The 23,443-nt window shown below is 47.7% G+C and overlaps 1 protein-coding gene across 3 annotated transcripts in view; it reads right to left on the reverse strand.

The window, feature by feature from the left end:
* The window catches only part of CHST15 (carbohydrate sulfotransferase 15), an 80,710-nt gene that overhangs the window by 36,630 nt on the left and 20,637 nt on the right, over window positions 1-23,443 (reverse strand). For all 3 annotated transcript variants that reach the window (XM_068961245.1, XM_068961246.1, XM_068961247.1), the window contains exon 2: window positions 601-1,646. In XM_068961245.1, coding sequence (XP_068817346.1) covers window positions 601-1,146 — 546 coding nt within the window. In that variant the 5' untranslated portion in view covers window positions 1,147-1,646. The remainder of the gene's footprint in view (window positions 1-600; window positions 1,647-23,443) is intronic.

Genomic DNA, 23,443 nt, shown 5'->3' on the forward strand with positions numbered 1-23,443 from the left:
CAAGAGTACTGGAGTGGGGTGCCATTGCCTTCTCCCCAGTATGATCCTACACTGAGGCTTATTACAGTGTTTGCATAGGGAGTATTATTGGATGATGACTAAATACTAAAAGTAAACTTGGTAAACAAAGACCATGCTTTTCCTAAAACCCCAATAAAAATAAAATATGAAGAGAATAAAAATACAAGTTCCATCAAAATCCATTCTACCATGATTTATCTCACGCACACACACGACTATATAGTTGTATATTTCAGTGGCTGTTAGAGACAAACACTGTGATTTAGGGCAGACTAGAGAGTGTTCTACAAAAGTAATTTTAACTGCCAGGACCATCTTTCAAGCAAAACATCCCAGAAAGGAATTATTAGAAAGGGGGTTCCTTCAACCGTTTTAGCTGTGCCATTTAATACAGAGTTCCCTTGTTGGTATTAACAGCATGGACACAGCCCTCTCAGTGAACTCTCATCCATAAGGCTGTCAAATTACCACTATTACACTAGGGACATTTTTGGTCACTTTCTTGCCAAAGGTGATGATAGGAAAGGAAGCAGCCATTCTTTAAAATCAGTCAACAGAGATGCGCATCAGGCTACTCACATGCAATTCCTGCTTCTTGAGCTCTTCTATGTCTGGGAGCTGTCTGGTGGTGAACTCAATCCTGGATGTGATGCTGTTGATAATTAACTTAATACTTGGATAGTCCTTCACGTATGAAATATTATTTACAGAGGATTGGTGATGATGTTCTTTTGTGTCACTTGGATTTTCGCCCTCCGTCAAGCTTGGATTGCTGGGGAAGGCTCCGTAATGGAAAGGCGATGAGATCAGAAGCTCTTGGTGGACCCCAGAAAGGATGTAAGAAGCCATCACCAACGTCATTATTATCAATCCAAAAACAAGGCTGCATCGCTTCCCCTTCTTGAAGCGCAAAAACCCACCCCAGCTCTCATTCCCATCAGCCCTCACTTCGAGAACAGCCAGCAAGTTCATCTGCTTACCGTCCACTCGAAACACAATTTTGTTTTCTGCTTTGCACACTGGACACTCCTGGCGACCGTGATGGGAGCCTCCTCGGCAGCTGACCTGCTGTGTCTGTACGTCGTCAGGCGACAGTTGGATGCAGCAATTAATGCAGTGCCTCATGATAATGCCCCTGGACTGCTGGCCCACTGAGCCATGGGCGAGCCCCTGAGGCGTCTGGATGCCTGCAAGTTGTGCTGTGAAACTTGAAGGATGGCTCAGTGATCACATAAGATGATTGGAAGGCACAAGCAACAGAAACCAGAATAAAAATGAGCAGGTGCCAAACCACCAGATAATGAGGGATCACGTTCTTTGGTTTGCCTCCGAAAGATAACCCGAGTGATGTCCAATTGTCATGCTCTGTAATCCTGGAAAAAGCCACAGGTCAGGAGCACTTCTTCCTGACCTTCAGGTTTTTCCCATGGCACCAAATGAAGTGGACGTGTTCTTGCTGGAGAACATGGAAACACCCAAGGGATTAGAAGATGTCATGGCCTCAATGAGAGATGGACAGACACACCATCCATGTAGAGTCCATGGAGATTTCTTCTTTCACATCCTATGTTCCTTTGAAATGTTTCCTCTTCATGGGGAATAAAATCCTTAAGATGTCAGATTACCTAAACAACAAGGAAAAGAGGTTTTATTGCATTAGATGATGACAGCAACCACCCTGGGAACATCTTCCAAGGAGAGAAGTTCCCACTTCTTTTCCACTTTTAAGTTTCAGCCACGCTGGCTCGGTCACAAGCAAGAAAATCATACAGGATGGAGGGAGAGGTGTCAGGTCCTCGCTGTTTGGCTTTGGAGTTCAATCTCTGCCACCAAATGTGACCCTAACACCAGCTCCACCAGCACCTTATTAAACACGTCTTATTTCACACAACCCACATATTCTGTAATGTCTGTGCCTGGACACAGCTAAGTGACTAGAACCCTTGCTCTCAACTTGGAATCATTCTTAGATTCATGCAGAGTTAGTCACTCTGAATTTGAGGGATGAATTGAAATAACAACTCTTTTAAATCAACAAAAAAAAAAATCCAAGAGTAGTTAAGATGGGAGCAGGCAGAGAAAATAATTTTTCCCCTCCAAACAGCACTAATAGTCTCTTAACCTAGAGCTCCAACCAGTCCATCCTAAAGGAGATCAGTCCTGGGTGTTCATTGGAAGGACTGATGCTGAAGCTGAAACTCCAATACTTTGGCCACCTGATGCAAAGAGTTGACTCACTGGAAAAGACCCTGATGCTGGGAAGGATTGGGAGCAGGAGGAGAAGGGGACGACAGAGGATGAGATGGCTGGATGGCATCACCGACTCGATGGATGTGAGTCTGAGTGAACTCTGGGAGTTGGTGATGAACAGGGAGGCCTGGCATGCTGTGATTCATGGGGTTGCAAAGAGTCAGACATGACTGAGCAACTGAACTGAACTGAACATTTATTATCAGTGTAGGATGCAAAAGTTAATGAAAATTTAGAAACACTGAAATGATTCTCTCCTTCAGCAGACTGTATCATATTAAAAAAAATTTGACTTTAAGTTATTAAGCAATTAAATCCAACATGCAGTACTCCCCCGAGTAACAGAACACTTCAGACCCTGAAACAACTTTTCACTTTCATCATCCTTGGGAAAACATGATTCTTAAAAATCCATTAATAGAAGTCTGCTGTTATAAAATGTATTGTTGCCCAAGTGACACTTCTTTGTAGACATTGTAAAAACAGCAAAAAAGAGACCTATATGGTTTCTAGCAGTGGTAGAACATTGCTAATGAGCTAACCGTGTGACCTTGAGCCAGCAGCATAACATTTCTAAGCTCTGGTTTCCTCACCAGTAAAATTAGGATGAGAGTATCTCCCTTTCAAGTGTGTAACAAGTACTGAGTCAACTAATGCATGTGAAGAGTTTGCAGAATGCCTACACCTGTTTAGGATCCCATAAAAGAGAGATAACATGAATAATGATAGCATCATCAATGACTCTTACTATTACGTTTTTTCATTGTCAGTGAATGCCAAGAATGTCTGAAGTGGAATGAAAGATGGGCAATCCCATCACAGTATCTTGCCTTAGCACCTGAGAATCAGCTAAAGGTGGCAGACTCACTTCTGCCTCTGCACATACACACCCCCCTCCAACAATCCTCACTGTCCCCAGGAAAGGTGGTGTTAACTAACCCTGCATAAAGCCCCCCTCATTTTGGCAGAGAGGCCAAGCAATCAACTCAATAGCAGCAACATCCCCTTCCCTTGGACAGAAAGGCTTATGTTTTATCACAACATGATGACCGTGAACTAGCCATGCGGTATTCCTAAAATGTCCTCCACAAAATGTTCTGCATGGTCGATGGGTCTTCAGGGCTTAAATTACCTGGAGGAGAGGTAGAATGGCCCAAATGACACAGAGTTCTTTAGAGCAGACTTCACCTTTTCACTGTGAATCCATAAGAGAAGACTATAATACACAGCATTTCCAAAACATAATTGACCATGGAGTTCTAACTAGTATCTCAAGGAAGCAGTCTGAGGAATGCTAGTGAGTAAAGGCTGAGACAGGGGTCAGAGCAGTTCTGAGAAGCACAGAGAAGAGGGCAACGTGGGAGCAAACAGCCCAGAACCAGGCCAAGATCTCAGGCTCCACCACCCCCTCATCCCCGAGAGTTTTTGGAGGGACTCGGTGGAAACCTCAAGGCTCAGACCTCTGCCTCCAACTTGCTCAACCAGCCCTGAACCATCACTTGCTACAAACAATTCTCCCAAACCAAAGAAACAAAAGGGCAAGCTCCCCTACTCAGAAACCCCGTCACTAAGCCAAGAAAACATTTTTCACACAGCGAAGATAAGGCCAAGCAGGGTTAAAATGAGATTCCAGCCAGCATTGCAGGGGGGGAGCCAGTTTGCACCCTTCTGTCTCTCTGGCTGCAGGAGGCCTAATTAGATCTTTTCCAAAACATGGTCTTTGAAGCTCCAAGACAAAAATGTACAAAATCTGGACTCACCAGAATGGGCAAAACATTCCTCAACCAGAACAAAGGTTTTCTAGGACAAACACAATAAATAAATAGACCTGAGTAGCCAGAGTAGCTGACAGTCTCAACAGAGAGGCCTGGGACACAGCAGACCAGAGGATTTGTCAGCTGGGCCAGCGGCACCCTCCAGCCAGACCTCCCATTCTACGTCTCAATTCGTAAAATGGGAGTAGAAAACTGGGGAGACAATTCCAGAGGCCTGCAGAGCCTAAACACTCAGATCCAATGTTATCTCCTAAAATTCACTCCTTCATCCCTTCCCTCTTTAATTCTCCAGATCCCTCGCGAAGGAGGACTCTGCACTGGGCGCCACCCGAGATGCACGTCCAGGTTTGAAAGGATCAGTCACCCTGTTGTGTTCAGCTCCTTGTGACCCCATGGACTAGCCCACCAGGCTCCTCTGTCCATGGGATTCTCCAGGCAAGAAGACAGAGTGGGTTGCCATTTCTTTCTCCAGGGGGTCTTCCAGACCCAGGGATTGAACCCAGATCTCCTGCATTACAGACAGATCCTTTACCACCTGAGCCACCAGGGAAGCCGGCGTGGCCAGGTTTGGGGGCCTGAAACCAGGACATGACGGGGATGTGATGTCACACCAAAGAAATATCTGGTCTTTGTCTCAGTTCCTGACACAGTGCTTCTAAAACCCTTGGAACATCCTGGGTGAGAGGGGTGACATGGACAATACCTTTTGCCATTTGTAACAAGCCCCTTTCAACCACACTTCAGCTTATGTTAGCAAGGTGACTCTTGGAGGGGGAGAGGGGGCCCAGACAGCTTCAGGATGGGACTGGTAGCAGGAAAAACTTGGAAGCTTGGAACTCTCAGCCCTGCCTCTCCAGCCTCCAGGGAAGGGGAAGAGGCTGGTGACTAAGTTAATCCCCAGTGGCCAATGATTTACTCACTTGTGCCTACATAATGTTATTGTTGTTCAGTGTCTAAGTCATGTCTGACTCTTTGCGTCCCCATGAGCTGCAGGCCTTTCATAAAAACCCTCTAAATGACAGGATTCCGAGAGCTTTCTGGTTGGAGAGTCTGTGGAAGTGCTGGGAGGGTGGTGTATAAAGAGAGGGCCTGGAAGGTCCATGACCCTCCCCTAGGCTCACTCTGTGCATCTCCTCCATTTGGCTGTTCTTATATTGTCTCTTTTGTAATGAACCCATAATAGTAAGGACGGTGCTTTTCTGAGTACCACACATCATTCAACTTAAGGAACTTGAGAAAGGACTGTAGGAACCTCTGACCCTGCAGCCATTAGAACAGAAGTGTGGGTAGCCTGGGGACTCAAGACTTGTGACTCAGGTCTGAAGCAGGGGCCGTCTCAGAGGTAGTGCTGGTGGTTTAGTCACTGAGCTGTATCCGATTCTTGCGACTCCACGGACTGTAGCCCGCCAGGCTTCTCTGTCCATGGGATTTCCCAGGCAAGAATACTGGAGTGGCTTGCCATTTCCTTCCCCAGGGAATCTTCCCAACCCAGAGATCGAACCCGAGTCTCCAGCAGTGCAAGCAGATTCTTTACCACTGAGCCACCAGGGAAGCTCCAGTCTCGGAGGACTGAGCCCCTAACCCGTGAAAGCTGTGCTAATTCCAGGGAGTTACTAGAAAAATTCAACTGAACTGCAGGACTCCCAGCTGGTGTCTGGAGAGAGGACACCAGGGGAGACTCTCCTCGAGAGAAAAAAAATGTCTGTTACATTTACGTGTTTTATCGAAACATCTGACCAGCATATAGTATGTAAAATACTGGATTAAAAACAATGACCGTATGACTAGTGAGTGCATTGCTGTGAACAGGGCCTGGAGCTTTGAGGTTTCCAGACCACCCTCGTCCAAGCGGATGGGACTGGTACAGCAGTGACCATAATAGGGAGACCTTTGCCTCACCTGGAACTTATATCCCACCTGGAGTTAGGGGAATAGCAGGAAAATAGACAATTTAAAAAGTCACAAATGAATAACATAATCTCAGATGCTGGAAGAAAACACAAAGAGAGAAAACAAGGACACCCTTAGAACAGGGGCTCCCCGTGCCACACCAGGGCCGGGTGATGCTTTGTTGTGGTGGCCTGTTCTCTGCACTTTAGGATGTTGAGCAGCATCCCTGGCCTTCATCCCCGGGGAGAACTGCTGCCTTAGAAGAAGGGGAAGTGAAGTGGAGAGGATGGCCAGGGTAGACCTAATTCAGGTGGATTCATCTGACTGATGAGAAGGAAGCCAGTCACGTAGGAACCAGGGAAGTAAAGATCCCGCAAAGAAGGGAAGCTGGAGAGCAAAGCCATGGGGACCAGCAGAAGAGCAGATCTCTGGGTTATGAGGCAGGAAGGGGGTGGGAAACAGATGGGAGAAAAGGCAGGGCCAGACTCTGGAAGGCCTGGAGGGCTGGGATCCGTCCACATACAAAGAAGGAGGCACACTCTGGATGCTTTCAAAAGGATCTTTAAAATACATATAGCTGGGAACTCATGGACCTAGAATGAAAGGAAAATGGATTGCTGTTTTTTCTCCTGGGTTGAGATTTTCTATACACCAAGAACAGTCATTCCGAAACCTAACACTCAGGCTATTCTTTCTTAAGAAATAAGCAATGGATATCCACTTCACCTGTCTGGAATGTCCCCGTTTTGGTGCCAGTGGACTCCGATTAGCCAGGACCCCTGGCTCTCCCATTCGTGTATTAAACTAGAGTCCGCAGGCCTGCATTTCAGTGAGATCGCCCTCCAGCCAGGGCTCAATGCTGTGCCCTGTGGGTGCAGGCTGGAATCGTGGGAACCCAGTACCACTGTAAGAGATCAGATAACCGGCCCCAAAATAGAAAGCGTTCAATTACCCAGCCTTGGCTAAGATGGCCCCTATTAACCTATGCACCCCGAGCATCATTAGCAAGCCATTTATAACAAAATTGTAATAGAGAGACCCAGATATAGTGCTTCAGATTAAGTAATTGAATGCCCCCTCAGCGTTAAGATTGATAAAGGGCATCCAGTTTCACCCTGGGAAAACCTTATTAAATAATTGTAGCTATAAGCTGATATAGTAGAAGAAAGATGTACAAAACTTCCAAAGAAATCGGGATGAATTTAAATAAATGCCTTCATTTAGGTAAAACATTTACATCTGCCCTCTGGGAATGGCGGGGTGGGGGGGGGGAGTGGGGGGGGTCGGTGGGGGGGGTGGGGGGGTCGGGAATAGCTAATTACATTCTTTTACTTCAAGGTTTTAAAGAAAAAAAATTGATGGGTCTTAATTAACCTTTACTAAAACACAAAGCCTTCTACTGATTACTTTGTCTAACTGCTGACATTTCTCTTCAGGCTATGTATATGAAAATACATTTTTTTTCCCAAGGAATATTAATCAACAAGTGGCAAGAGGAATATTTGTCACATTTAGCTCAAGGAGAGGGGAGAATTCTGAACAAACAACAGATGCTCAGTCTCAATCTCATACCTGGGTCTCATGCCTTTGGCCACATCACAATCAGTAAATAGAATAAAGAAAGCTACATTCCTCAGTTCACGTCGTCAGTCAGTAGCACAATGGGAAGAATACGGTCAGCAGTCATGTGGGCCAGCAGGCTTTAGCTGTGTCCACCGCCTCTGTATTCGCAACAGTCCTTCACAGTAACAGATCACGTAGAGCACTGAAGACTGGGTGCTGGAGCGGGGTTCCCCTACTTTGACCTCGAGCAAGCCGCTAAACCTCTCTCCTATTTCCTTGGGTGCGAATTGGAGATAATCTTAGGGTCTATCTTGTCACACTCAGAGAACCCATTTGTGTCCAGCGTGTAGAAGAATGTCTGGCCCACAGTAAGTGCCAAATAAATCTTAGCTATTATTAAACACACACAGTCCTGGCCCACAGGAAGTAACTGGTAAGTAGCAGTTTACTACTGTTTATGGCAGTTTGACCTTTGGTTCCAGCTTATTATTCCTCTGTCTGTTCACCCCCTTCACCAGATAAAGGACTCTGCAATTCTGCTCATCAAATTAGCAGAATACCTTTCTCTACCCTTTGACTTGGGTTTGGAAACTGCTTTGGCCAACAGAATGTGGCTGCAGTGACAGCAGGCCAGTCCCAAGCCCAGGCCTCAGACGGCTCAAGTGTGGCCCCCTGGCCTCTCTACCTTTACGGGTGCTGTGGGAAGAACACGGCAGCTTGGCCAAGGGGAGGACAAGAGACACGTGAAGCAGAGCCACCTGGCTGAGTCCCCCCTGGAGTAGCCAATACCCTGCTGACCCCCCGCCAATGTCCACAGACACACGAGAAATAAGTGGCTGCTCTTTTAAGCCACTGAGTTTGAGGGTGTCTTGCTATGTGATAAAAAGCTATCCAATACACCCTTTTACAGGTTGCAAACAATAGATTTTACTAAGTTTAGCTGATACCATTCGACATTGAAGAGTTTCAAAAAGTATGTTTATCTAAGTGAGCAATTCAGGCCAAAGTAATTAATCACCGACTCAATGGACATGAGTTTGGGTAAACTCTGGGAGTTGGTGACGGACAGGGAGGCCTGGCGTGCTACGGTTCATGGGGTCGCAAAGAGTCGGACATGACTGAGCGACTGAACTGAACTGAACTGAATTCATCCAAAGAAGACCCAGTAAACCAACTGAATCAATGCTTTTGCCCTGGAGAATTCTTTGGCTAACACCAAAAGTAGATATGCCAAAATAATGCTGAAAACCCACATGGCAGTTGGTCCCAAATCAAGACAAAACTACCCAAATGGCACATATCAGGTTATTTTCTGGCAAAACGTGTATTTATGACAACCACAGCTACTATGTTTTGGTAATCAGACTGACCCCATTCTCCCCACTCCCTGATGAAGAAACTCCCCCCTTGCCTATTTTACAGTCACTCTAACTTCTTCCTTGCTTCCTCTCCTTGAGCAAGCCCTTCCTGCATCCTGTTCTTCTGGCTTCCTTGCCAGATTTCACCTTTCCTGTTGACCGGGAAGTCTCATCTGTGTTTTGTTTGAGACAGGATTCTCAAACTGACCTGCAGAATATCCCTGGCTCACTCAAAATGTATGTCACATGCAACACAGGCAGTTTTTTAAAAGTTATTTTTAAAGCATACTTGCCTCTGTATTAAGCTCATCATCAAAATTTTATTTGTTAATAATGACCATTGCACATGCTTTACAGTATAGAAAACACATTCTAAACTATTGTTTCATTCTATAAAATATATCTATATGAAAAAGACATTTTCTCTGAGATCAAATTTCCACAAACACACAGCCAGCTCCTCCTCTGCATCTAGCCCAGGGAAGCAAATGACGCGTAACTTGGTAGAAAGTTGGGAGGGAGCAAAAATGTCTTCTGAGCAGTCAGAACAAAGCTTCGCAGGCTTTGGAGTGAGGCCGACCTGCATTTCGATCTGACTCAAGTCTGAGCCAGGCTAATGATCTCGGGTAACTAACTTCACTATCCTGTGACTTTATTTCCTCATCTGTAAAATGGGAATAAAACTATCTCCACCCAGCATGGATGTGAAGAGGAAATGAGATAATATATATAAAATGCTTAGCCTAGCAACTGGCACACAGCAAGCCTCAATAAATGATACGTATTCTTTGAGTTATTACAGGAGAGGCCCTTAGGCCTTTTTCATTCCAGGCTACTTGCTTTCATTGTATATATAGTTCTAGGTACAGGTGTCCAATTTTCCCGTCTGCAACTAGTATGAAGTAATGAATGAGAAGAGGCAGGTGGCAGCTAGAGGCAGGCACACAGATGACAGAATAACAGCCAAGTTTTATAGCCGAAACAGGATATTAAAAAGCAGAGCCGACTGGGATCATTCAGATGCTTCCATAACCTGGGTGAGGAGTCCTGGAGAGCCTGGGATGCCTGGAGTTTCGCCCTGGGGAAAGATGAGACCCCCTCGGAGTGAGCATCTGTCTCCAACAAGGCAGCGAGCCACAGGGTGTGGCCCCTGAGCTGAGATTTCCCAAGAGGTCACCATCCAGACCTGATGCTCACCTGGCCAATAACCCCGGACAAGTCCCTGCATCTCTGAGCCTGTATCCTGTACATAAAATACGGACTCAGGACTACCTCTTTCAGCCCGGACACTCCTGAATGGATGATTTGCAATGAACTCCTCCCTAGTAAAAGCCCATTATCATTATACTCATAATCATCTATTATGTCTTCGGGCCACTAAGAAGCCAACCATTTTGCAGCAAGGACTGAAAAGCTGCTGCAATACTTGCCTTATGCCAGGCAAAAAAGCTGGACAATTAATTCCCAAACACATGAAGTGTTCTCTCCTTATTAGTAGTTCCCACTGGGCAGCACATGTTTATCAAGCATCCATGGTGTGCAGAACACTGTTTGTTGAGGCTACAAGTATGAAAAATGGCCCGTCCACCCCTCTGGAACATCCTAATGAACCCCAAATCGGAGGTTCCAGAAAAACTCCCACACTCCGAATGACAGATCCCCTTTTGAGGGCAGCTGCAAAGCCCACCAGCCCCTGAGTGTCTGCAGAGCTGGGAGAACCAGCATTAGTTCAGGGGGCCGAAAAGTCACCCCAACAACAGGGCTGCCTCACTGACCCACGGGATCTCCGACGGCGGAAGGCAGGAGATCAAACGAGATCTTTCTAACATCCTCCAGGACCACTCACTCTTCCAGAGGGTAACCTGCCCCGGCTCCTTCATGCAACAGCCAGATGTACCGACGACACTGGCCAGATGGCCCCCTCTCTCTGCAAAGCACAGGACAGCCGGGGGCAGGGTGGACAAGAGGCTGCGAGATGTTCACACTGCACCATCGCCTGAGAATCTCAACAGGCTCGAGATGCTAAAGGTCTTCATGACACAACCCATGATTTTCTTGTTCTGAAACCAAACTTGTGGAGAAACTGTTCCTAAATGCTCATTTTATTATTTCCGGTCATAACCCGAATCAGTGCTTGATTTCGGTACTTGATTTCCCACTCAAGGCTGCACATCTACGGTGACAGTTTTCTATTAGGGCAGAACCTACTGGAGACAAGCTTTCCAGGGTGCTGCGGGACCCACCCACCTCCACGGTTCTTGGCAAGAAAGCAAGGACAATCCTATAATGCACAGCATGTCAAGGAAGCCGCGTGGAGTCTGTTTGAAGACACTTGACATTAGAAATGAAACACCACTCCTTGCGCCGACTGAGATGCATGCTTCAAAGCATGGGTCCAGTTTACGGTTTTAAGCGGCTCCAGGGATGGTGAAAAGAGAAGGTAACAAATGTGGCTCCAACCCCTGCCTCGCAAGGTCCTTTCTTTTCTTTTATTTATTTATTTAGTTGTGACTGTGCTGGGTCTTTGTTGCTGTGCGGGCTTTTCCCTCGCTGTGGTGAGTGGGGGCTACTCTCTAGGTGCGGGGCTCAGGCTCAGTACCTGCAGCTCCAGGCTCTAGAGCTCAGGCTCAGTAGTTGCGGTACACGGGCGTAGTTGCCCCAAGGCATGTGGGATCTTCCCAGATCAGGGATTGAACCCACATCTCCTGCACTGGCAGGCACATTCTTCACCACTGAGCCACCAGGGAAGCCTGCAAGCTCCCTTCTTGATGGCAGCTCTCTGAGGTCTGCACTGTGACCCCCAAGTTATATACAAGAAACTGAGGCACAGCAGGGTTAAAAATATCCCGGGAGCCCCATGTGTAGCCACTGGCAGGACCACAATCCAACCACAGGTGTGTTGGCTGCAAAGCCTATGACCTCCCTCTGCACCTCACCATCACATAAGGGAGTAACGCGAGGGGAAACCTGCCCAGAACTCGAGACTCAAGGAGTGGCGAGGTCAGCTTTCACCCAGCCGCACCAGCCACCCTGGCTCCCAGGCAAAGAGGCTTGGCTAGGGTCCGGTGACTGTCTGAACCATTGTACTGTCAGCTCCACAAAGGTAGGGTCAGCGATGCTCAGTCCTGAAATCAAATCAACTTAGGTACTGGAGTTCCTTGTACAACAACGATGCCTGGCACAGGGGCGGGCATTTTCTGAAGAGTTTTTAAATGAATGAGTGAAGGAGCAAGCTCTTGGCAGAAATCCAGAGCAAAGCTTTTGCTACTTAGTGACAGTAATAAAAGTGACAGGAGCTAACATCTAGTGAAGGCTTTCTGGTGTCCAGACAGCAGGCTGGGATTTATACGGATAATCCTGTTTATACGTGATGATAATCTAACAGGAAAACATCATGTAGTTGTCCCACTTTATAGACGAATTTAATGCAACACACTCCACCCTCCACATGACTTAGAAAACGGGAGAGAGAGGGCTTAGATCCAAAGACCTGGGACCCCTCTCAACCACCCACGGGACTGTAAGCAAATCCCAGCACCACTTAGACCCTCAGTCTCTTCTTCCCAAAGTATGATGCATCATCACAGAGTCCAGTGACCTCAGGAATGCAGGTACCTGATAACTGAGGTATGTTTTTGCATGCTTTCAAGAATTCAAACATCTGTAATAACAAACCTTAACTACTGGGGGGTTGGGGGGGTGCAGGGGGGTAGTGCACATTTTCAGCAAGGGGATCCTTTTGGCCCTTGATCACCTAGACCACAAAGATGAGAGGTAGATTCTAGCTTCCAACAATGTTTCTTTACCACAAAGAGGAAAAGGAATGGAAAAGAGAAGTGGCCCCAAGTATAATGCAGAGACTAGGTATTCGGGCCCCAAGGAGCAGGCTGGCTCTGTTCCCCCTCACTTGGGAATCCGGAACCCTCTCACCTGCTTTGAAGCGGTTTCAGGAAGAGTAAAAAGACTGCCTAGCATCAGGAGATACCCAACTCAGATGTCCTTCAGGAAGGGCGGAGGAAAGAGGTCTTGCCCAGACAGAGCTCACATATTCAAAACCAGCAGCGAATAATGACCCTGCAGATGCGTGGCGGCGCTCTGCAATGAATACATTAGAGGTGGCAACCATTGAATGTGGAGCAGCTGCGTACTCCCCACCAGATGGCCTTGCTGATCTGAATAGTTTTAAACATTGTTTTATTTCCAAAGATAAGCGAAATAAGAATCTGGTTAACCCTTGAACAAGAAGAACTGCCTGACAACAGTTCTTGGGATTTCTTTTGGATGGAAAGAGTGAGCAATCGGACTGAAATGCAATATCCCCTGGAGGGTTCTGGAACAAGATGAGGGTGAAACAGGATTTCTCCAGAACATCCACTGTCTGCTCGAAGAGAGGTCTAGCCCTTACTAGGGGTGGCAAGAGGCAAGGACAGCAACTCCTGCACTGCTCCCAGGTGGGATGTGTAGACCCCAGAGCCATGGGGACGTGTGGGCCAACCTCCCAGGAGTGTGCTAAGGTATGCCAGGAGCTGCAGGAAGCCACAACTAGAAGCTTCTGGGTTTTACATGTTTAAACACTGAAAACAGTGTTTATAAATTAAGTTATACTCAGATATATCGCTAAGTGATACAAAATCTGCACAGAGTTGCAGCTTGTCTTGCCTTCTGCAAGCTGCCTGGGGACAGCCCCTGGCACTCCAGTGAGAACTTATTATCTTCTGCCTTCAGGGTCCCCTAGAAGCGAGCTTGAGAAGCGCTGATACAGGGCCTGGGAGAACTAGCAGGAGCTGAACACCTATTATGGCAGGGACTAAGGTGCCTCTCACGTACCTTGCCTTTGAAACGATAACAATAGATGCAATCGCTCCGTTTTGCAGGTAAGAAAACCGAGGCTCTGGGCAGTGAAGTGGCTTGTCCTAAATCACACAGCAAGTAAGTGGTAGAGCTGGAATTAAACATGAGCTGAAGTCTAAGCCGCCCCTCTCATAGGGGGCGTGGGGGCAGGGCCCACACATACATTATGGCTTCCAATCACCATGCTTGCAATTTTACTCACATAGAGTATCACTTTTACAACCACAAAGATGGGAAAGATGACAATTAATGTTGAGGAAACAGGAGTGGCAAATAGAAAGTGGGGTGGGCCAAGGTCCCTGGGACACGAGGTCCCATCTCTGAGCCTCAGTTTCCTCATCTGTTGAAAATGGGTCACTCTTGTTCTTTTCCCCAGATCAGGTGCAACAGCAAAGAGACTGCAGGGCTGTACAAGGCAAGGTGTCATGGCACAGAAGGGGTTTATGCAAAGTGCCAAGTGGGAAGTTACAGTCAAGCTCCACTTTATCCCTTCACTTTTCAAGTTATCTTCTCTCTCCAACAGACATAGTATAATGCTCAACTGCTTTTTTTAAAAAAAAGAAAAACAAAAAATAAATCCGATTGCCATTTAAGCAAGAATGACATGACTGGGAGTGAGCCTGGGAGGGACATGTCCCTTGCCCTCTCTGCCACAGCCATGGGAATCCCTGAGCCAACCACAGAAGTCCCTAGAGTAGGCATCCACACGCACAATCCAGAAGAGTGCCAAGGGACCACAAGCAGAAAGGGCAGTGAGACCCCAGAGGATGATGTCTCGTGACTGACTGTGTGCTGAGGCCAAATCAGCCTCTGACTCCTTTGACCCCAATCCTGCTTCCCATAGCTGCATGGCGTGGGAACAGGCACATTGCCCCCGTGGAAGGCGGAGCTTGGTGGCTGGGACTAAAGATGAAGTCCACGCCCTAGAAGTATGTGAACACACACACACACAGAAACGTGCATGCATACCCATCAGGTTACTATGTGCCCTTGACATGCTAAGTCACTTCAGTTGTGTCCGACTCTGTGTGACCCCATGGACTATAGCCCACCAGGCTCTTCTGTCCATGGGATTCTCCAGGCAAGAATACTGGAGTGGGTTGCCATTTCCTTCTTTAGGGGAGCGTCCCAACCCAGGGATCGAACCCACATGTCTTACATTTCCTGCACTGGCAGGCAGGTTCTTTACCACGCCACCTGCAAAGCTCCATGTGCCATTGGGCAGACCGCTTTACATTTCTGCCTCGGTTTGCTCATCTATCGACGAGAGACAGTGGCATTACGCACCCACCAGAAAACGGTGAGGGTCAAGACAACTCGTGCACAATGCCTCCACGGGGCCGCCAACTCCAAGTGCTCCGCGAACAGCAACCAGATCCCCACCGCCTCTCCCATGTCCTTCTCTCCCTCCCACCTCTGCAGACAGGATCTTAGTTGAGCAGGATGGACTCTCGCCTGGGGTACGAAGACCCAGCCAGGCCTGGATGCAAGACAGGAAGAAGGAAAGTCGTGAAGGCTGCGTGTCAGCAACATCTGAACAAAACCGATTGAAACAGGCCCTCTCCTTTGCTGACACGGCAGCAGTGACGCTGGTCCCACCAGGACACGTGGAGCCAAGAACTAGATTTTGGATGGAAGGAGAGACCCAGAGAAGAAACTAATTTTAAACGTGGTAGTTTAAGCCAATATTTTATAACTATAAATGGAATATAACCTTGAAAAAAAAAAGTAAATGGCAACCAAAATACATGTAGTTGTACCAGTTAAAATAATCGCAAAACAAAACTCCTTAGTATTCAATAAATACATAATTTTAAATGGTAGTCTCCAACTCTCCTTCTAACATCCTTGACACTTTTAGAAAAGAGAGCCAGTTTCTAATAACCTCACTCAAATCTGAAATCTAGATTCCCAACCTCTGTAAAATAAATAGGTCAAGTAAGTATTTATTTATAGACATATCACCCCAGACGCTGAACACAGATCAGCCTATCGAAAAGGAAAAGAATTCTTGTCTCTTCTCCATTAAGTAGAGACATCCTGAAAGTGTTTGGTGGGGTATGATTTCTTTTGAAAAAAATCTTTCCAAGTTTTGATTCTTGACACTGGAGAGGTGGACCTTCAATAACCATCAGAACAAAGACATGTTCTCCAAGAACAGCTTGGTAAGATGCTGCTTCAGGGGAATCCTCCATGCCCACCCTGCTGATGGAGAGGACTAGTCTCCTTCTACAACGAGTTAAAGCAAAGAGGGGAGCTTCTCTGGCAGCTCAGTGGTAAAGTACCTGCCTGCCAATGCAGGAGACATGGGTTCGATCCCTGATTCAGGAAGATCCCTGGAGAAGGAAATGGCAACCCACTCCAGTATTCTTGCCTGGAGAATTCCATGGACGGAGGAGCCTGGTGAACTATAGTCCATGGGGTTGCAAAGAGTTGGGCATAACTCAGTGACTGAACATGCACACAAAGCAGAGAGGGGATAGGAGAGGAAGTGATATGGGCTATAAAAGCAGACAGCTGGGCAGCAAGAGCTGCCCTGGGAACTCAGTTCTACATAAACAAGTAAACATGTAACGTCTTGGAATTACCCATGGAAGAGTGGAATTTTTCCATAAAGATCTGGAAAGTGTTCAGGCGTCATGATGAAGGTTGGCACTTGTTTGCAGACAGCAGACTTCTTCCTGAGCTTAAAAAAATCTCAAACTTTTAAAAAGTTGACAAAAAAAAATCCTAGTAGCTGACTTTCTATCAAGAACTGCTCTGAGTCGGTTCAGAAAAATATTTGGTCAAAGCACATAGATATTCAGACCTTGAGTCAGCTCAAAGTCAGTAACAACTTCTCCTGACACAATCCGAGGGCCTACGTGGTGATTTGTCCACCCATGCAAGGCCAAGCAGAGGCCTTGGAGCACAAATGAGCACTGGACTTGGTGTCCCCAGCGACACACGGTGAGCAAAGCAGGAGCGTGCCCGATTCGATGGCTCTGATACCACAAGGCCCGGAAACAACCCCCTGCCTAGGTGACCTTGGGCAGGCCCCCAACCTCTGAGCCCTGGTCAGCAGCCATGCTGTGAATAGGGACATTCTCCAATCAAGGAAAGGGCAGGACTCTGCCCCAGGCAGGTGCCACCTCTGTTTCTGTCTCCATCTGACTCCCCCAGCCTCCCTGGAGGGCTACCATCTCCTTCTACATTGACCCATGGACTCCTGCTCCCCCTTCCAATATCAGCCAAGCTCTCCCAACCCAGCCCCCAGACCAAGTCAGCCCCTACATGCTTGTTGGGCTGGCATTTTCCTTGACCAGTGGACTATAAGCTCTATGAAGGCAAGAGAGTCTCTTCTGCTCACTTTTAAAATATTTCCTAAAGAAGGAAATTGGAAAGCCAGGCAGGAAGCAGGCAACATATACAGAAATAGAGTACAGTCACAAACAGAGAATTCCCAACGATGGGAAGGGGAAAGAGCTGATGTTCAACATAGGATTTTAAATTTTGCACGTTTTTGGAATCTGCTTCTCTAGGATTAGTCCCTATGGCACTGAAAAGCCATTTCTTGGTATCTCTCTGGCCTGAAGCTGACGCTGGCTTCAAGGGCAGGACTGTCCAGTGGGCTGGCCCCAGGCTTGGGCACCCAGAGGGCTGCCCCACCCGTCCTCCGTTCTGCTGGAGCAGAAACAAGGGCCACCAGGGGCCGAGGCTGTATCTTACCCCCCTAACCTCCAGTGTACCTCCCCGCTGTTCCAAATTAGCTTTCATCCTCAAGAAAACACCAAATGATATGTCTTAGTAAATTACATGATTCTTATCTGTGGCCGGAAGTTTTGTTTTTTTCCATCTTGTTTTGCTTTTCACCCATTTTCTGTTCTTAGAACCCCTTCAGGCAAATTTTTCTAAATGCACTCAGCCTACCCAGTTTCTCAGCACAAGCCACAAAACCCCAGGACTGAGTTCAGGACAAAAGAGGGAAAAAAGAAAATTCTTCCTCCTGTTGGATCCTTTTCATTCCTTTCCTGTAAAGGAAATCTGGAAATGTTTCAAAAACATCAAGTATTCAGAGTCAACTGAAAATCCAAATTAGCTTTCTCCTTTCTGTCTTTCTCTTTTTCTTTCTTCTTTTTTTTTTTTTTTTTTGAAGGGGGGAGTGTGCTCTCCTCAGCCACTTTCCCCTCTTCTATACTTAAAAGAGACAAAATACCAATGACTATGTAAATAAATGAGCTCCTTCATTCAATCAGTTTGAAGGATTTACTGGTTTTTATGGGCAGGAGAAACCAGATTTTCAGGTTAAAGTAATTCTTCATGGCATTCCAGAGTGCCAGGGCTGGATGGGTTTAAGTGCCAACCAGTCTGCGCCAGCAGGTTAGCACCGGGGGAGACTGGAGCCTCTTTAACGACCCCTCCACGGGCCTGTCACTACTGCCTTTCTCCAGCCTCACCCACCCCTCCTCCTCTAAAACTGGCCACAAGAAAAGCTGACGTTGTCACAAAGCAATACGGGTTGACTTTTTTTTTCCTGACTGTTCATACCCTAGGATTATTTTCACTTTAGGATGACAAAACACACTTTACAACATTGCTGGGCCGCCTTTGGTTAGTTAACTCAGTGTTTCTGAGGTTTTCACACCCTTTTCTGCAGTTGTAAAAATGCTGAGCGGAAACGAATGATCATGAACAAACCCCAAAGAAGTTTTTCCCTACGAATGGCCAATGGCATTCACTTTACAATGGAAAAAGAGATGGAGGCGGTTCAGCTTGGGGAGAAGGGAGACCCCTACCTGGACTGTCAGTCACCTCGCTCCCAGAGGGGTGGGGTCAGTGCCGAGGCCCCCTCCTGGTCCCCTCACAGCTTGCTGGGAACAGGCAGGGCCTTGGGGAAATGGCAGGATTGTGTGAGCACCTCCCAGAGCTTTGACCTCTTCCTCTTGCCCCGGTCACCCCCACTCCCGCTGAGATCTGACCCAAAAGGGGCTTTGCAGCAGGAGCAGAGGAGCTGTTTGCACGCCCCCAGAGTCACTGGCTGGGCTTCTCCAAACATCACCGGGCACGCAGACCCCCGACCCCTAGTGATGTGACGACACCACCCACCACTTACTATGATAATGTGCTAGGACTCTTGCAAGCAGCATATGTGAAGCCTCTTTAAAATTCTCCTTGGGATCTCAAGGAAGAAATTAGGGGGGAAAATGTTCAAAAGTAGCAGGAAGCTCTTAGACATTTATCTTCCTTGGATATTTTCTGGCCATTAATTTGCATTCACATCATTCAGGGAAACCACGGGCACTTTCACACCGGTCCTGACCCATCTGTTCAGTCATCAGTGCTGGGCCTTGAGGAGGGATGAAGGGAAAGGCAGACTTCCATCCCACCCTCCTGAGACCCGTCCGTGACCCAGTTAGGGACAGAAGTCACCAGAACAGAGCCTCAGAACCAACCCCAGGCTCCCAAGAGACCTTCTTTTCAGAGTCTTCATTTCCCAGGAAAGGAAAAGTCAGGGAATCTGTCCCCAAATCAAGGTTGATTTTCAAGTCTGACAAACAGGGCATTTGGAGGAGGTTATATGTTGGCAATGAAGCCGATAACTAGAAGCCAAACCCATCAGCTACTTTGGGCAAACAAAGTTAGAAATAGAAAGTAATACTGCTTCTCCAGGTAGAGCTGGGTTTTCAAATTTCATTAAAGGTTGGGTCTAAACATGTAAAATGAAAATGATGTACTGAGGCAATTATCCAGATACTTAATGTCCAAACTCCCAGAACCTTTGCCTCAATTACTGAAATAACTGAGGCAAAAAATGAGCATATGGCTCATTGCAGGAGCAGCTGCCTCCAGTTTTCACCCTCTCTGGTGGCAGGGAGGGCTGGGGGGCGGTCAGAGGCAGAGCCAACGGTGGTGGAGACTAGTCACCACTTATGAGGAGTTCCTGGGGAGCAGGGAGGTGGCTATGAGCACAGAGGGCAACCAGGTGACCAGGGTCCTTGTCCTGGCCTCACAGCTTGACCCCAAGCCCACTCCAGTTCCCCAGCTGAAAAGAGAGGGTGATGACCATAACGTCTAGTCTAACGGAATTGCACAGAGGACTGAGATGACCATGGAACGCTCTGAGCAAGGAGCCTGGTACTCCCAGGTGCTTGACTGGTTGGTCACTACCGTTATTATATTTATCATCATCATTACTATTATTCCTATTACCACTTGCTCTTAGGACTTGTGTTTAGTAAACATATTGGGTGTGTCTCTGGTCTGGTCTGTGTCATGCCGTCCCATGTTTCATTCTGGCCTCTTCTGGAAGCCAGCTCTCTGAAATGCATCAGAAACAAATTACTTCGCTGTCTGTTGCAACAACTGATCCTTCATATTCTAGTACAGAAAGAGAAGATCAAAGCGCCTACATTTATTTTAATGTCTTCTAAGCTGGTTGAAAAAGAATCACTGCACTCTTATTAAAAATTCTGCTTTCATATCACCTGTCTTGATAGTCCTACTCTTACCAAAAAAAAAAAAAACAATCAGAGAGGCAGAGGAAATAATTATTCTTTTAAAGAGACCTTATCTTGCAAATAACTGCAGATTGTACTAAGAACTGCAGATAATTGTAATAAGAAACATAAATTCGAACAATTTTAAAAAAGGATCATTTTTTTATTTCCAGCCTTAGATCTGATGGTATTTGGGGCCCCAAGCCCACAAAGATGGCAGAGCAAGGAGAAATGCAAGCTGGGAAGAAAGTGTCTGCACAGGTCTGAGCACGTCCCTCTCTGGGCTAAGCCACCAGCAGACATGAGTGGGAAACGACCAGTCATAGTGGGGACTCTGCCTCTCAGAGCCCTGTCGCTGCACAGACATTCAGCTCAGTATCGTGCCCCGCAGGCCCCCACCTCAGACCAGTGATCTGAAATTCGGGCTCCACCAGGCAAAGGTGCAAACTCCCAAATCAACATCTCTCTTGCTTCCCCACATCCTGTGACTCCCAAACACAGGGAGAATCAGGTTCATCTGAATTCTGCAAGTTTAGCTCGAGCACCAGTCAAGGCCACACAGACCATACAGACAGCCAGGAGACACAAGAGTCTTGTCAAGTTCAGGTTCACCCTTGCAGTTTTCAGATGCCATCTGTGGGTGTGAAGGGTGTGACCCTGCGGTGTCAGGAGGGCTGGTCCCACGGGGTTGGGTGGGGGAGCCCAGCGGCTCTAGGAGGCTGAAAGCTGCCTCCTCCACACCCAGCGACAGAAGGGAAAACCCTGACAAGCAGAGTGCAGGGCTGAGGCCTGGGTTCAGAGGGCGGGGAGCCAGGTGTTTCCCCAGAGACCAGCAAGACCACAGGACTCATGAGTGTATGGTTTCAGGTTGTAGAAACCTGAGTGACTGACTTTGAACAAGCGAGGCAGAGAAGACCACCAATTACACCACTGTCCCCTCAGGAGCTCCTGCCAAGGGACACCTGAGCACAGAGCCCAGCTTTGCCCCTCTTGAGCCCACCAGCTCAACCCTGCCTAACCAAGGACCTCCGAGGGGGACTCTGTTTCTTACCTCCTTCATTCCTCTGCCTACCTGGCCTCCCAACAAAAGGCACTGGGAAATCACTGTTTCCCAAAATGGATGTAAGACTCCGTAGGGCACAAGATAAAACAGCTTTCACCCCAGCCCAGATCTGCAGAATCTACTGCGGGCAGGGTGAGGCAGGTAGGCACTCTCTCCTACTCACTTTCAAGCCTCAAGCCAATGGCCACGGATATTCCTTCCTTCCAAGCCTCCCTTATGCAGCCACAGCCGCTGCTGTGAATTAGGAATCTGATGGAACAAGGGCAGCACTCACACCTTGGCACTCAGCCTTGGCTGGCCCCATAGGACTCTGCATTCAAGGACTTCTAGAATCCTTTCTCCTCGTTTCCTGTCCATATCATGGACAACAACATGCCCATGGTGTGAACACAGGGACACCTGGGAAATGCCAGCTGCCTCTTCTCACTGCTTTAGACCCCCCAGTCACCCTGAACATCAGCCTTGTGGGAAGAAAAAGTTCCTTCTCTGCCTTGAACACAGTCGGGGAAAGTCTGGCTGGTCAGGCTACGCAAAAGGAGAGAGTGGGCAGAACTGGTTGGTTCTGGGACTGAACCCATTTGCAAATAAAATCTAAGTGGTGGCAGCTCTCCTTTCTCATCCCTGCTCCAGGAGGAAGGAACCCCAGGCCACCCACTTCCAACTCAAGGATCAGCCTAGAGGCTCTGCTTCAGTGACGACGCCCCAAAGGGCAGTGACTAAATGCTGGGCTCTTCCCCATTCCTAAGTTCAGGCACAAAGACTGGCTCCCAGTGAAACGTGACCATGGGGTGCAGAATCCCAGGAGGGAGGGACAACTCTCTGGGGCATCACAGGGACTCTCTCTACTCAGATTCCAGTTTATTCATTCAACGCAAGCCTGCGGGACAGTCAGCAGTTATCCCCCAGAGTCTTTTGCAGGGAGAGGACCAAAGGGGCGTCAGTCTCATGGTATATTTGTTCCAGGCTCTTATTTCATCTTTCAGGAGACTCATATGCTGCTGGTGGGAACCGTACTCAGGACAAAACCTTGGAAGACTAGCCACACGTACGGATACTGAGCACATTGTTTCCCAAAGACCAGCGATTCTACTCGTAGGTCCATGCCCAGCAGAAATGCATCCTCACGCGGCTCAAGGCCATGCACTAGAATTAGGATGCTCAGAGCCCTGGCTGTAAGGCCAAACTAACACTGCAACACCAGGGAAGAATCTCACAGATGCAGTACTGAGCGCAAGAAAGTAGACACAAAAGAGAACATTCCGCATAGTTCCATTTATATTAAGTATAAAAAACAGGCAGAGGTGGTGGAGATGATGATGGTGATCTTGCCTGACTGGGGGCTGGTGGGGGGTGCTCAGTGAGTAGAATGGAACTGGGCGATTCTGGGGTATGGTTTCCACACTCGACCGAGATGCTGTTACACAGGTAAGTTCTGTTTATGCAAGTCCATCAAGCTGTGAACCTTTGCAGATGCTCTCCAGCTAGGTCTGCTTTCCTCCATGGGAGGGAAAAGTTCATAAAAAGAAAAAAGAATGGGTGGTGGTAGGTTTCTGTTCCATAAGAAACTGAGAGAGAAGCAGAGGGCACACAGGAATTTGACTCATGCATGAATGCGCCCATACAATTCCACTCTCTCGCTTTGACCCTGAAGGACAATGTTCTCAGAGAGATGCCCACTTCCTTTCAGAGGCACCAGACCAAAGCTGCCTCTGCTCATAACCATTCAGGGCTGATTTTACAACCCATGTCTCGGTCTGGAGGCTAATGACCTCCAATTCCCAGATTCTAAGAGTTTCCAGGGTCTTAAAGGGTTCTTCTCAGGGTGGACTTGGCAAGGAGGCTGCAAGCCCCAGTCCTCTTGGGCCATGTCGTGGGGCCATTTCAGCCTGGCAGCCACCTGCAGGCCAGGCAGCTATGAGGTCTAAGTGTCTGTTAGTCGCTCAGTTGTGTCCGACTCTTTGCGACCCCATGGACTGTAGCCCACCAGCTCCACTGTCCATGGAATTCTTCAGGCAAGAAACTGGAGTGGGTGGCCATTCTCTTCTCCAAGAGGATCTTTCCGACCCAGGGATCAAACCCAGGTCTCCTGCATTGCAGGCAGATCCTTTACTGTCTGAGCCACCAGGGAAGCCCATGAGTTTTAAAGTGAGAAGGGAACATGCTCTTTGATCCTGGAGAGAGTTGGTCACTATGGAA

This window comes from Capricornis sumatraensis, chromosome 23 (assembly GCF_032405125.1).
Source record: "Capricornis sumatraensis isolate serow.1 chromosome 23, serow.2, whole genome shotgun sequence".
Lineage (NCBI taxonomy): Eukaryota > Metazoa > Chordata > Mammalia > Artiodactyla > Bovidae > Capricornis > Capricornis sumatraensis.